Genomic DNA, 11,999 nt, shown 5'->3' with positions numbered 1-11,999 from the left:
TGTGTGTGGTTCATTTGAGTGTATGTGTGGTGTGTGTGGTGTGTGTGTGGTGTGTCTGTGTATATTTGTGCAAGAGCAGGAAAACAGTAGGGGTTTAAGATGGATTGAGGGACCAAGAAACAGAGAAGTATTGTGTGTGCGTGTGTGTGTGTGTGTGTGTGCCAGACACAGAGTGGAAGGCAGAGGGAGAGGTGAAGAGAAAGAGATGGAGATCTGGAGAGCGAGTTTCTGATTGAACAGTTGTGTTCAATCAGTAACTCTGAAAGAGAGAAAGTACATGGCTTGCATGTGTGTGAAGTAGAGACATTAAGTTGTTTATATTGTAAGTGTTGAGAGAGACAGTTTACTGTACATCAGAGTGTGACTATGAACAGGGAGAGTACTGCTTGTGTGTTTGAGACAGAGGAAGAGAGAGAGAAGGAGAGAGAGAGAGGGAGGTAGAGAATGACAGAGAAAGAAAGAGAGAGAGAGAGAGAGAGAGAGAGAGAGAGAGAGAGAGAGAGAGAGAGTAGCCACACAGTAGCAGACAGGACAGCAAGAGGGAACACCAGAAAGGGGGGAAGGGCCTCACCTCTCTTCCCTCTCTCCTCCCTCTCTCCTCCCTCTCTCCTCCCTCTCTCCACTCTTCTCCTTGCTGACATTAACAGCTGCCTGATCGCCTGGGCTGGAAGACAGAGCCTGAGAGAGAGAGAGAGAGTTAGAGAGAGAGAGAGAGTTAGAGAGAGAGAGAGTTAGAGAGAGAGAGAGAGAGAGAGAGAGAGAGAGAGAGAGAGAGAGAGAGAGAGAGAGAGAGAGAGAGAGAGAGAGAGAGAGAGGGAGCAAGTGAAAGAGAGTGGGGCCAGATGTAAACAGAGAGAGCGGAGCCAGACAGAGACTGAGAGAGCTACGCCAGATGTAAACAGAGAGAGAGCAGCAGTGTCTCTATGGGTTGTGCTCTGAGTGTGGACTGGTGTGCTAAGGACCAGACAGCCCTGGAGCTGAGGCCGGGGCCCCCAAGACACGGCCCCCAGGGCAGGGCCCCGAAACACTACCCCCAGGGCAGGGGAACCATGAGGCAGACCAAGGTGAGACCACGGGGGCGGTTGGGTGGGGGGGGGTTACGTTAGCTTGTTAAAATATAAACTACTTTTAGGTTTCCAGAATGTTTGTCCAAGCCAAAGGCAGGATGCATCTATCTAGGCTGTGTCTGTATGACATGGCTGGAGGCAGCAACAGCTGGTGGGAAACAATAGAGCTGTTGGGGACAGCATCACTGAGGTGGTGTTAGTATACTAGTTACTTTATGTGTTTGTGCTGGCTTAGGCTGTGTATACTAGTTACTTTATGTGTTTGTGCTGGCTTAGGCTGTGTATACTAGTTACTTTATGTGTTTGTGCTGGCTTAGGCTGTGTATACTAGTTACTTTATGTGTTTGTGCTGGCTTAGGCTGTGTATACTAGTTACTTTATGTGTTTGTGCTGGCTTAGGCTGTGTATACTAGTTACTTTATGTGTTTGTGCTGGCTTAGGCTGTGTATACTAGTTACTTTATGTGTTTGTGCTGGCTTAGGCTGTGTATACTAGTTACTTTATGTGTTTGTGCTGGCTTAGGCTGTGTATACTAGTTACTTTATGTGTTTGTGCTGGCTTAGGCTGTGTATACTAGTTACTTTATGTGTTTGTGCTGGCTTAGGCTGTGTATACTAGTTACTTTATGTGTTTGTGCTGGCTTAGGCTGTGTATACTAGTTACTTTATGTGTTTGTGCTGGCTTAGGCTGTGTATACTAGTTACTTTATGTGTTTGTGCTGGCTTAGGCTGTGTATACTAGTTACTTTATGTGTTTGTGCTGGCTTAGGCTGTGTATACTAGTTACTTTATGTGTTTGTGCTGGCTTAGGCTGTGTATACTAGTTACTTTATGTGTTTGTGCTGGCTTAGGCTGTGTATACTAGTTACTTTATGTGTTTGTGCTGGCTTAGGCTGTGTATACTAGTTACTTTATGTGTTTGTGCTGGCTTAGGCTGTGTATACTAGTTACTTTATGTGTTTGTGCTGGCTTAGGCTGTGTATACTAGTTACTTTATGTGTTTGTGCTGGCTTAGGCTGTGTATACTAGTTACTTTATGTGTTTGTGCTGGCTTAGGCTGTGTATACTAGTTACTTTATGTGTTTGTGCTGGCTTAGGCTGTGTACAAGTGTTGGGGTGTGAACGTGTCTGAGAATGTGAAATTTTGTGTGTGCATTTGTTTGTCTGTATGTGTGTGTGCAGCAAGTGTGTGTGCGAGCATGTGTGTGTGTCATCTGGTGTTATTCCCCATGCTCCAGCACGTGCAGTGCATTGTGGGAACCTTGATCTGGAGGCCAAAGTCTTGAGCAGCTGTCGTGTCCTGCTGCCAGAGGCCCCGCAAAGTTGCCGTAAATAAAACCTGCCACTATGTCTGCTTTGCTTGTTTACACTGAACCAAACAAAGCCGGCATAGTGCCGCCCTGTGTGTGCTTTGACAGCATGCCGGTGTTGTACTGAAATCTGTGACCTATCAAAAACTGTGACCAGGGGTTGCCGTTCTAATGGCTTGCTGTACTATTCAGCAAATGTTCAAGCCCTAACCCTAACCTTTACCTCAACATTGGCAAGCCATTAGAACAGCGACCAGCGTTCTGGAATCAGAGGCGTGACGTCAGTGTGGTTGCTAGCGTGTGTAGTTCCTCCATGCCGGCTGTCTCTTTTACACACACGTGAGTCTCCTCTGCTTTCACTGTGTGTGAAGAAAGGGTTTTGAAACAAAAGTTTGCATCGTTGATGAGTACTTGATGAGGACTCTCCTATACTCTATTGTACTCTACTGTACTCTATTGTACTCTATTGTACTTTACTGTACTCTATTGTACTCTACTGTACTCTATTGTACTCTATTGTTGTCTGCTCTGCTTTAATCTACTCAGTCTTAGGCTTCTCTGTTCTCCTCCTCTCTCCTCTTTTTTTTTTTGTGTCTGGTAGCTGAGATGTTACTTTACACTGTGTCTGGTAGCTGAGATGTTACTTTACACTGTGTCTGGTAGCTGAGATGTTACTTTACACTGTGTCTGGTAGCTGAGATGTTACTTTACACTGTGTCTGGTAGCTGAGATGTTACTTTACACTGTGTCTGGTAGTAGAGATGTTACTGTACACTGTGTCTGGTAGCTGAGATGTTACTTTACACTGTGTCTGGTAGCTGAGATGTTACTTTACACTGTGTCTGGTAGTAGAGATGTTACTTTACACTGTGTCTGGTAGTAGAGATGTTACTGTACACTGTGTCTGGTAGCTGAGATGTTACTTTACACTGTGTCTGGTAGCTGAGATGTTACTTTACACTGTGTCTGGTAGTAGAGATGTTACTGTACACTGTGTCTGGTAGCTGAGATGTTACTTTACACTGTGTCTGGTAGCTGAGATGTTACTTTACACTGTGTCTGGTAGTAGAGATGTTACTTTACACTGTGTCTGGTAGCTGAGATGTTACTTTACACTGTGTCTGGTAGCTGAGATGTTACTTTACACTGTGTCTGGTAGCAGTAATGTGGTTACAGACAGACAGACAGACAGGTGGACGGACAGACAGACAGAGACAGACAGGTGGACAGACAGACAGCGACAGACAGGTGGACAGACAGTAAGACCTGCCTTGTTTACTCACATGGTTCTGGCTCTTTACAACATCTCCGACCCTCCCTCCCTCTCTCCCTCCCTCCCTCCCTCCCTCCCTCTCTCCCTCCCTCCCTCCCACCCTCTCTCCCTCCCTCCCTCCCTCTCTCCCTCCCACCCTCCCTCCCACCCTCTCTCCCTCCCTCCCTCTCTCCCTCCCTCCCACCCACCCTCTCTCCCACCCTCTCTTCCATCCTCTCTCTCTCCCTCTCTCTCTCTCTCCCTCTCTCCCACCCTATCTCCCTCCCTCTCTCCCTCCCTCTCTTTGTCTCTAACTTGTTCTCTCCTTCATTCCAGCTCCATTTCTTCTTCAACAGCTGTTCTTCATCAACTCTTTGGCTTAGTGCTGTCTTGCACAATCATTCCTCCACAACACAGCGTCCCTCTCACTCTCCTCCCCCTCCCTCTCTTCTCACTCTCCTCCCTCTCCCTCTCCTCCCTCTCACTCTCCTCCCCCTCCCTCTCCTCCCCCTCCCTCTCCTCCCTCTCCCTCTCCTCCCTCTCACTCTCCTCCCCCTCCCTCTCCTCCCCCTCACTCTCCTCCCTCTCCCTCTCCTCCCTCTCCTCCCTCTCCCTCTCCTTCCCCTCCCTCTCTCCATTTCTCTTTCTCTATGTCTCTACCTCTCTATCTCTGTTTTTCTTTGTCTCTACCTTTTTGTCTCTAACTCTCTGGCTCTATCTCTCTATCTCCATATATTGTATGTCTCCATCTCTCACTGTATCTCTATCTCTCTGTCTACCTCTTTGTCCCTATCTCAATCTATATCTCTATCTTTGTCTCTCTTCCTCTATCTCCATTTCTCCAGACATCAATCTGCTTCTCTTCTATTAGTAGTTGGGAATGTGACCCTGACTTGAGTTCCCAGGCCAACAGCTGGATCCCCTCCCCAGCTCCAGCCTCCCCAGCTTCCTGTCCTGCAGAGGTGCCCCTGCACTTACTTACTCTCTCCCCAACCTCTCCTCCCTCCTCTCTCCTCTCTCCCTTGCCCCCCTTGTCTTTCCCTGTTCTGAACTCCCCCCTCCCTCCCCCCTCCATCCCTCCATCCTCTCTTCATCAACATGGTCCAGCCGAGATGTAGCTACAGACATGTTTTACTGGGCAGGAAATACCAGGAAGATGAGCAAATACCTCACCCCTTCCCCAGTCTCCCTCCTCCCTCCTCACCTCTCCTTACCCTCACCCCTTCCCCAGTCTCCCTCCTCCCTCCCTCCTAACCTCTCCCTACCCTCACCCCTTCCCCAGTCTCCCTCCTCCCTCCTCACCTCTCCTTACCCCCACCCTCCCCCCTTCCCCAGTCCCCCTCCTCCCTCCTCACCTCTCCTCCACCCTCTCCTCCTCGTCTCTACCTAGCATGCATCCTGTCTCTTTACCCAGCATGCACTCTGTCTCTCTACCCAGCATGCACCTTGTCTCTCTACCCAGCATGCACCTTATGTCTCTACCCAGCATGCACCCTGTCCTCTACCCAGCATGCACCAGTACCTCCAGATACTAGGCTGTACCAAGGGGCAACAACTCCGCTTTCTCACACTGGATGAAAATGAAGCCAAAATATCCCGGATACGGGTGCTGCCATCTTGCGCTGGTAATGTTATTTGTAGCCAGAGTGCACAGTAGTGATTGGGTGGTGGAGCCGTGGGATCTATGTCCCGATTGGCACTCGCCCGACCCAATTGCAAGCACACACTAACCCCTTTTTATATCGTCAAACAACAAATTAAAAACAGCTAGCAGACAACAGTGTGATAAGAACTACCTATAATGACAGAAACCATATTTGAAAAAACTGTATTAGACATGCACTTCAATTTTTTTGTTTGGTCCATCACCCATCCGCTAACATGGAGGGGCAGGAATTATGACCTATACTGCAGCCAGCCATCAGGGGGCGATCGATATGCTTTGGCTTCACTTTTGAGGGGCTGTTACTGCATACCTGTCAACATTTGAGTACCAAAATCCGGGAGACCTCAGAACGGGGGGGGGGGGGGGGGGCAGAGACAGAGAATGCCAGAGGCAGGCTAAATACACATAAATAAGTCCCTTAGTTATAAAGCTCGTCCATATATTGTTACATTTGTAGCCATATTTTTTTTGCCGGCATAGCACCACCTGAGACTTTTAATGCCATTTCTTCCACTGATTCTTGATTCAAATTCCCCTGTCTACTATTCAAATTCTCCCGTCTACCTGCGCAGATATCAACAGCGCAACTGGGTTGTAGGTTGCCAGGTTGAGGTCACAAATGGGTTAAAAATTGTATGATATATGTATTATGTGCGTAGGAGGCGTTTCAGACAAGATCTGGCAACTGGACAACCTTGGAATAATATATTGATGTGAATATTGATGTGAATATTGATATAACGAGGTTTGGGCCATACAAATTAGTGGAGTTTCACGGGAGAAATAAGAAAACGGGAGGGGGGCGGGAGATCGGTGTGAAATACAGGAGACTCCCGGTGAAAAGAGGGGTGTTTACATTCATTTAGCAGACGCTCTTATCCAGAGCGACTTACAGTAAGTACAGGGACATTCCCCCGGGGCAAGTAGGGTGAAGTGCCTTGACGGGTATGTCTTACTGTGTCCAGTGTTTTTAGAATATATGGGCTGTACCCAGGACAGATTAAAATAATTTTACTGGTTTGCCAATTACAGTTGCTCTGCAAAAGGACAGAACTCTGGGTACTCACCTTTCTGCGTCAGTTTTTTTGCTGCAGTTTCACATTTACACCACTAGAGGTCGCTATCAAACTGAATGTGGCATAAACCGACGAGTCTTCAGTTCCCCGTGCTAATAGTAATGCAAGTGGGTAAAGCGCGTGCTGGGCTGTCTCTGCGCGGTCCTGTGTATAATTGAGGGCCTCCTGCTCCCGCCAAAGGCAGCTGACGTAATCGTTCTAATGACTCGTCCTGCCGGCAAGGTGAGAGGAACAACCAGTCTGGTTTGGTCTGCTAACCAGTTGCATGGTATCATATGAAAAACCATTATGGCCCTCCTGCTTTTTAACATGCGTTGGTGGAATAATTTGACTTGCCCCCAGAAATCACATACCTAATTCTCACTTTTAGCCAATAAATCCTTCTCTTTGCCCTCCCTCATTTGACCAATCACAGCGAGGAATTCCAGTAACATAATCTGCGCTCGCCTTTCCTCTCTAACTCCGCCCCTCCCTGGAGCACGGAGGGAGGACGGGGCTCACGACGACAACAACTCAACTCCCAGTCGCGAACTATGTTTTGAGGACTTTTCAGTAGAATGTGAGACTTCAGAATAAAAAGTCGACAAAAGTCTAAAACTTGGACTGAAAGACAGAATGAGTACTAAGGTAAGAACGGATCCGCTTTTAGCTTTACTGTTAAGATAATGATACTGGTGTAAATATAACTGTAATTGCGTAGTTGCGCAACAGAGCAGGGGGGTACTCCGGCTGTACGATGCTTCCCTGGACAGCAAGAGCTCGGACACGCACGCGCACACGCTCGGGCTGTATCTGACAGAAGGATGGCGTGTCCCAGCTGCGCGCACGCTCGTCGTAAACCTATTTTCTGAATGATTTCTGACCAAGATGATGTTCCTCCGTCTCAGGGACAGTAGAGCATGTTTGTGCGCGGTAGGATGGGAGAACTTGGGATCTTGTTTCTGGGTTGGTAGCCTGTTCTGGGGGTTCGCACTGGTTCGTGCTAGTTCTTTTAGGGTTGTGAGTTTTTACCAAATTGCCGCTACGTGGTTGTATCAAATGACGGGGAAAGCATCTTCTGTCCGTAATACAGGTCACAAGATCCCGAGCCCAGACCGTCTCCTGGAGAAGTTAGAGGCCGGTCATATGACGCACCTTCCTCTCCCCCTCCTCTCCCACCTTGGGCAGTTCTGCTGTGTTATTACCTCTCCCATTCATTTATAAAGGCCATCGAATGACAATTGCAAGTTGCTTTGCGCAATGTTTTTTGGAGGCTATCTCATTGTTTATAATCATTGACCTATGCACTTTTTGTAAAGCTCTCTCTTGGAAGTCGCTTTGGATAAAAGTGTCTGCTAAATGAATACATGTAAATGTGTATGTGTGTGTAGCCGGTGTGTATCGGTAAAACTGACTCCTCAGGTATGTAACAGGCCACCCGCGTCAACAAATAGCTAGCTTTTCATTGGCGTAGCTGGTAGTGGTCGTGCTCTGGAGGTAAGAGGTGGCATGTGCGACCCCAGTGAGGGGCGAACATCGGCCTGTATACCTCTGACGGAGCAAGACCACGTCTGTTACATGTGTATGAACATGTGTGTGTAACAGTGTGTGTGTGTGTTTGTATGAACATGTGTGTGTGAGAGTGTGTGTGTCTGTGTGAATGTGTGTGTATAAACATGTGTGTGCGTGTATAAACATGTGTCTGTGTGAGTGTGTGTGAGATTGTGTGTGTATAAACATGTGTGTGTGTCTCAGTAGAGTTCCCTGCCAGGCTGAGGATCTGCAGGCAGCAGAGACATGATAACATCTAACCCTAACCCTGCCCAGTTTGCTAGCCTCTAACTTTCCCTGCTAGCCTCCTCTCTAGCCTCTAACATTCCCTGGCCTCCTCTCTAGCCTCTAACCTTCCCTGCTGGCATCCCCACTAGCCTCTAACCTTCCCTGCTGGCTTCCCCACTAGCCTCTAACCTTCACTGCTGGCCTCCTCTCTAGCCTCTAACCCTCCCTGGCTTCCCCACTAGCCTCTAACCGGTCCCTGCTGGCCTCCTCTCTAGCCTCTAACCCTCCCTGGCTTCCCCACTAGCCTCTAACCGGTCCCTGCTGGCCTCCTCTCTAGCCTCTAACCCTCCCTGGCCTCCTCTCTAGCCTCTAACCCTCCCTGCTGGCCTCCTCTCTAGCCTCTAACCCTCCCTGCTGGCCTCCTCTCTAGCCTCTAACCCTCCCTAGCCTCCCCACCAGCCTCTAACCCTCCCTAATGGACTCTAACCCTCCCTACTCGCCCCTAACCCTAACTACTAACCTCTAACCTTCTGTATTAGCCTTAAACCCTCCCTTCTCCTAGCTTCCTAGTCTCCTTGTATCCTAGTCTGTTAGCCTCAAGAGGGGGTTAGGGTTATGCCAGTGAGGGAGGAAGGGCTGGTGTGTACAGCAGGAACAGGAAATGTGTCACACTGTAGCACTGACCTCACCTCTGGAACAAGCTGTCTCTGTTCCACTGCTGCCTGTCCCACCCTCCGGACACACACACACACTCACACTCACTCTCACAGACACACACTCACACACACACCAGAACAAGACAGCAGAACCAGACAGCAGAACCAGACAGTAGAACCATACAGCAGAACCAGACAGTATAACCAAACAGCAGAACCAGACAGTAGAACCAGACAGCAGAACCAAACAGCAGAACCAAACAGTAGAACCAGACAGTAGAACCAGACAGCAGAACCAGACAGTAGAACCATACAGCAGAACCATACAGCAGAACCAGACAGTAGAACCAAACAGCAGAACCAGACAGCAGAACCAAACAGTAGAACCAGACAGCAGAACCAAACAGCAGGACCAGAACCAGACAGTAGAACCAGAACCAGACAGCAGATTCAACAGCATAATGCTCTTTTAATAAGCGGATGTACGGAGCATAACAAAATAATAAACTAATCTAGCTTAATAAATACATTTAAAATCATAATAAAATCTCCACAATAATACTGGTAGAAACTCCGGCCCATGTAATTTTCTGTTACAGACCGACCCGGCCCCACATTAAAGAAAATAAAAAATATCTGTCCTTCGCAGAAAAAAGTTTGGGGACCCCTGGTATAACCAGAACCAGACAGCAGAACCAGACAGCAGAACCAGACAGTAGAACCGGACAGTATAACCAGAACCAGACAGCAGAACCAGACAACAGAACCAGATGGAGCAGAACCAGACAGCAGAACCAGACAGCAGAACCAGATGGAGCAGAACCAGACAGCAGAACCAGACAGCAGCACCAGACAGCAGAACCAGAAAGTAGAACCTGACAGTAGAACCAGACAGCAGAACCAGACAGAGCAGAACCAGACAGAGTAGAACCAGACAGAGCAGAACCAGACAGCAGAACCAGACAGTAGAACCACAAAGAGCAGAACCAGACAGCAGAACCAGACAGAGCAGAACCAGACAGCAGAACCAGACAGAGCAGAACTGTCAAAATGTAATATGCCTGACGAGACAGGATGTGTTTATAGGTGTGTGTCTGACCTGTGAATACCCCTCCTCCTTTCCCCTCCCTCCCTCTCCTCCCTCCCTCCCTCTCCTCCCTCACTCTCTCTCCTCCCTCCCCTTCCCTCCTTCCCTCCCTCTCCTCCCTCACTCTCTCTCCTCCCTCCTCCTCCCTCCCCTTCCCTCCTTCCCTCCCTCCCCTCCCTCCCTCCCTCCCTCCCTCCCTCCCTCTCCCTCCTTCCCTCCTTCCCTCCTTCCCTCCCTCCCTCCCCACCCACCCACCCACCCACCCTCCCTCCCTCCCTCCCTCCCTCCCTCCCTCTCCTCCCACCTCCCTCTCCTCCCTCCCCTCCCTCTCTCTCCTCCCTCCTCCTCCCTCCCCTTCCCTCCTTCCCTCCCTCCCTTCCCTCCCTCCCTCCCTCTCCCTCCTTCCCTCCTTCCCTCCCTCCCCACCCACCCACCCACCCTCCCTCCCTCTCCTCACCCTCCCTCTCTCTCCTCCCACCCTCCCTCTCTCTCCTCCCTCCTCCTCCCTCCCCTTCCCTCCTTCCCTCCCTTCCCTCCCTCCCTCCCTCCCTCCCTCTCCCTCCTTCCCTCCTTCCCTCCTTCCTTCCCTCCCTCCCCACCCACCCACCCTCCCTCCCTCTCCTCCCACCTCCCTCTCCTCCCTCTCCTCCCTCCCCTCCCTCTCCTCCCTCTCCTCCCTCCCCTCCCTCCCTCTCTCTCCTCCCTCCCCTCCCTCCCTCTCTCTCCTCCCTCCTCCTCCCTCCCCTTCCCTCCCTCTCCTCCCTCCCCTCCCTCCCTCTCTCTCCTCCCTTCCCTCCCTCTCCTCCCTCTCCTCCCTCCCTCTCTCTCCTCCCTCCTCCTCCCTCCCCTTCCCTCCTTCCCTCCCCCCTCTCCTCCCTCTCCTCCATCCCCTCCCTCTCTCTCCTCCCTCCTCCTCCCTCCCCTTCCCTCCCTCCCTCTCCTCCCTCTCCTCCCTCCCCTCCCTCCCTCTCTCTCCTCCCTCCTCCTCCCTCCCTTTCCCTCCCTCCCTCTCCTCCCTCTCCTCCCTCCCCTCCCTCCCCTCCCTCCCCTCCCTCCCTCCCTCCCTCTCCTCCCTCCCTCTCTCTCCTCCTCCTCCTCCCTCCCCTCCCTCCCTCCCTCTCCTCCCTCTCCTCCCTCCCCTCCCTCCTCTCTCTCCCCCTCTCCTCCTCCCTCCACCTCCCTCTCCTCCCTCCCTCTCTCTCCTCCCTCTCCTCCTCCTCTCCCCTCTCCTCCTCCCTCCTCCTCCCTCCCCTCCCTCCTTCCCTCCCCCTCTCTCTGTGGTAGGTGGGGAAAGGGGAGCCACATGCCTTCAAGGAGAAGACCTTTAAGAAGAGGCGTCAGTGTTGTGTGTGTCGGCAGAGTGTGGACAATGTGGGCTCCTTCTGCAGAGGTGATCTCTCTGTCTCCCTCTCTGTCTCCCTTTCTGTCTCTCTCTGTCTCCCTTTCTGTCTCTCTGTCTCTGTCTGTTTCACTCTGTTTCTCTGTCTCTCTCTCTCTGTGTCTCTCTCTCTGTCTCCCTCTCTGTCTCCCTCTCTGTCTCTCTGTCTCTGTCTGTTTCTCTCTCTGTCTCCCTCTCTGTCTCCCTCTCTGTTTCTTTCTGTCCCTCTATAATTGTCTCTCACTGTCTCCCTCTGTCTCTCTCTTCTCCTTTACCATTGTCTTACACCAGCAAAAGTTTTTTAATGAACCCTTTCCTTACCCTCTCCTCCTTCCTTTTCCCCTTCTCTCCTTTTCCCCTTCTCTCCTTTTCCCCTTCTCTCCTTTTCCCCTTCTCTCCTTTTCCCCTTCTCTCCTTTTCCCCTTCTCTCCTTTTCCCCTTCTCTCCTTTTCTTCTCAGTGTGTAAAACAGCCACCCACAGAAAATGTGAAGCTAAGGTAAGAAACACACACATGCGCACACACACACCAGCCAAAACACTGGCTGTTTTATTTCAGTGTGTTCTGCCCCTGCTCTGCTCAGAGAGAACAGTCCCTCCTTATCTAGAGATGGAAAATATGGTCTGCTGGGAGGGAGGGGTCGAGGGGGGAGAGAGGAGGAAGGGAGGAATAGAGAGGAGGGAGTGGAGGAGGTAGGGGGAGGAAGGGGGTTCGGAGGTGGGGGGAGGAAGGAGGGGGGGAGGGAGGGGGG

The 11,999-nt window shown here is 50.7% G+C and overlaps 1 protein-coding gene across 2 annotated transcripts in view; it reads left to right on the top strand.

Annotated features, from left to right (window-relative positions):
- Positions 1 to 631: 631 nt before the first annotated feature.
- The window catches only part of tns2a (tensin 2a), a 46,753-nt gene continuing 35,385 nt past the window's right edge, over positions 632 to 11,999 (top strand). For both annotated transcript variants that reach the window (XM_062460443.1, XM_062460442.1), the window contains exons 1-3: positions 632 to 1,064; positions 11,156 to 11,261; positions 11,709 to 11,746. In XM_062460443.1, the coding sequence (XP_062316427.1) occupies positions 924 to 1,064; positions 11,156 to 11,261; positions 11,709 to 11,746 (285 nt within the window). In that variant the 5' untranslated portion in view covers positions 632 to 923. The remainder of the gene's footprint in view (positions 1,065 to 11,155; positions 11,262 to 11,708; positions 11,747 to 11,999) is intronic.

Source organism: Osmerus eperlanus, chromosome 4 (genome assembly GCF_963692335.1).
Source record: "Osmerus eperlanus chromosome 4, fOsmEpe2.1, whole genome shotgun sequence".
Lineage (NCBI taxonomy): Eukaryota > Metazoa > Chordata > Actinopteri > Osmeriformes > Osmeridae > Osmerus > Osmerus eperlanus.
Note: the sequence above shows the minus strand (reverse complement) of the source record. Positions and strands in the feature narration are given on the sequence as shown.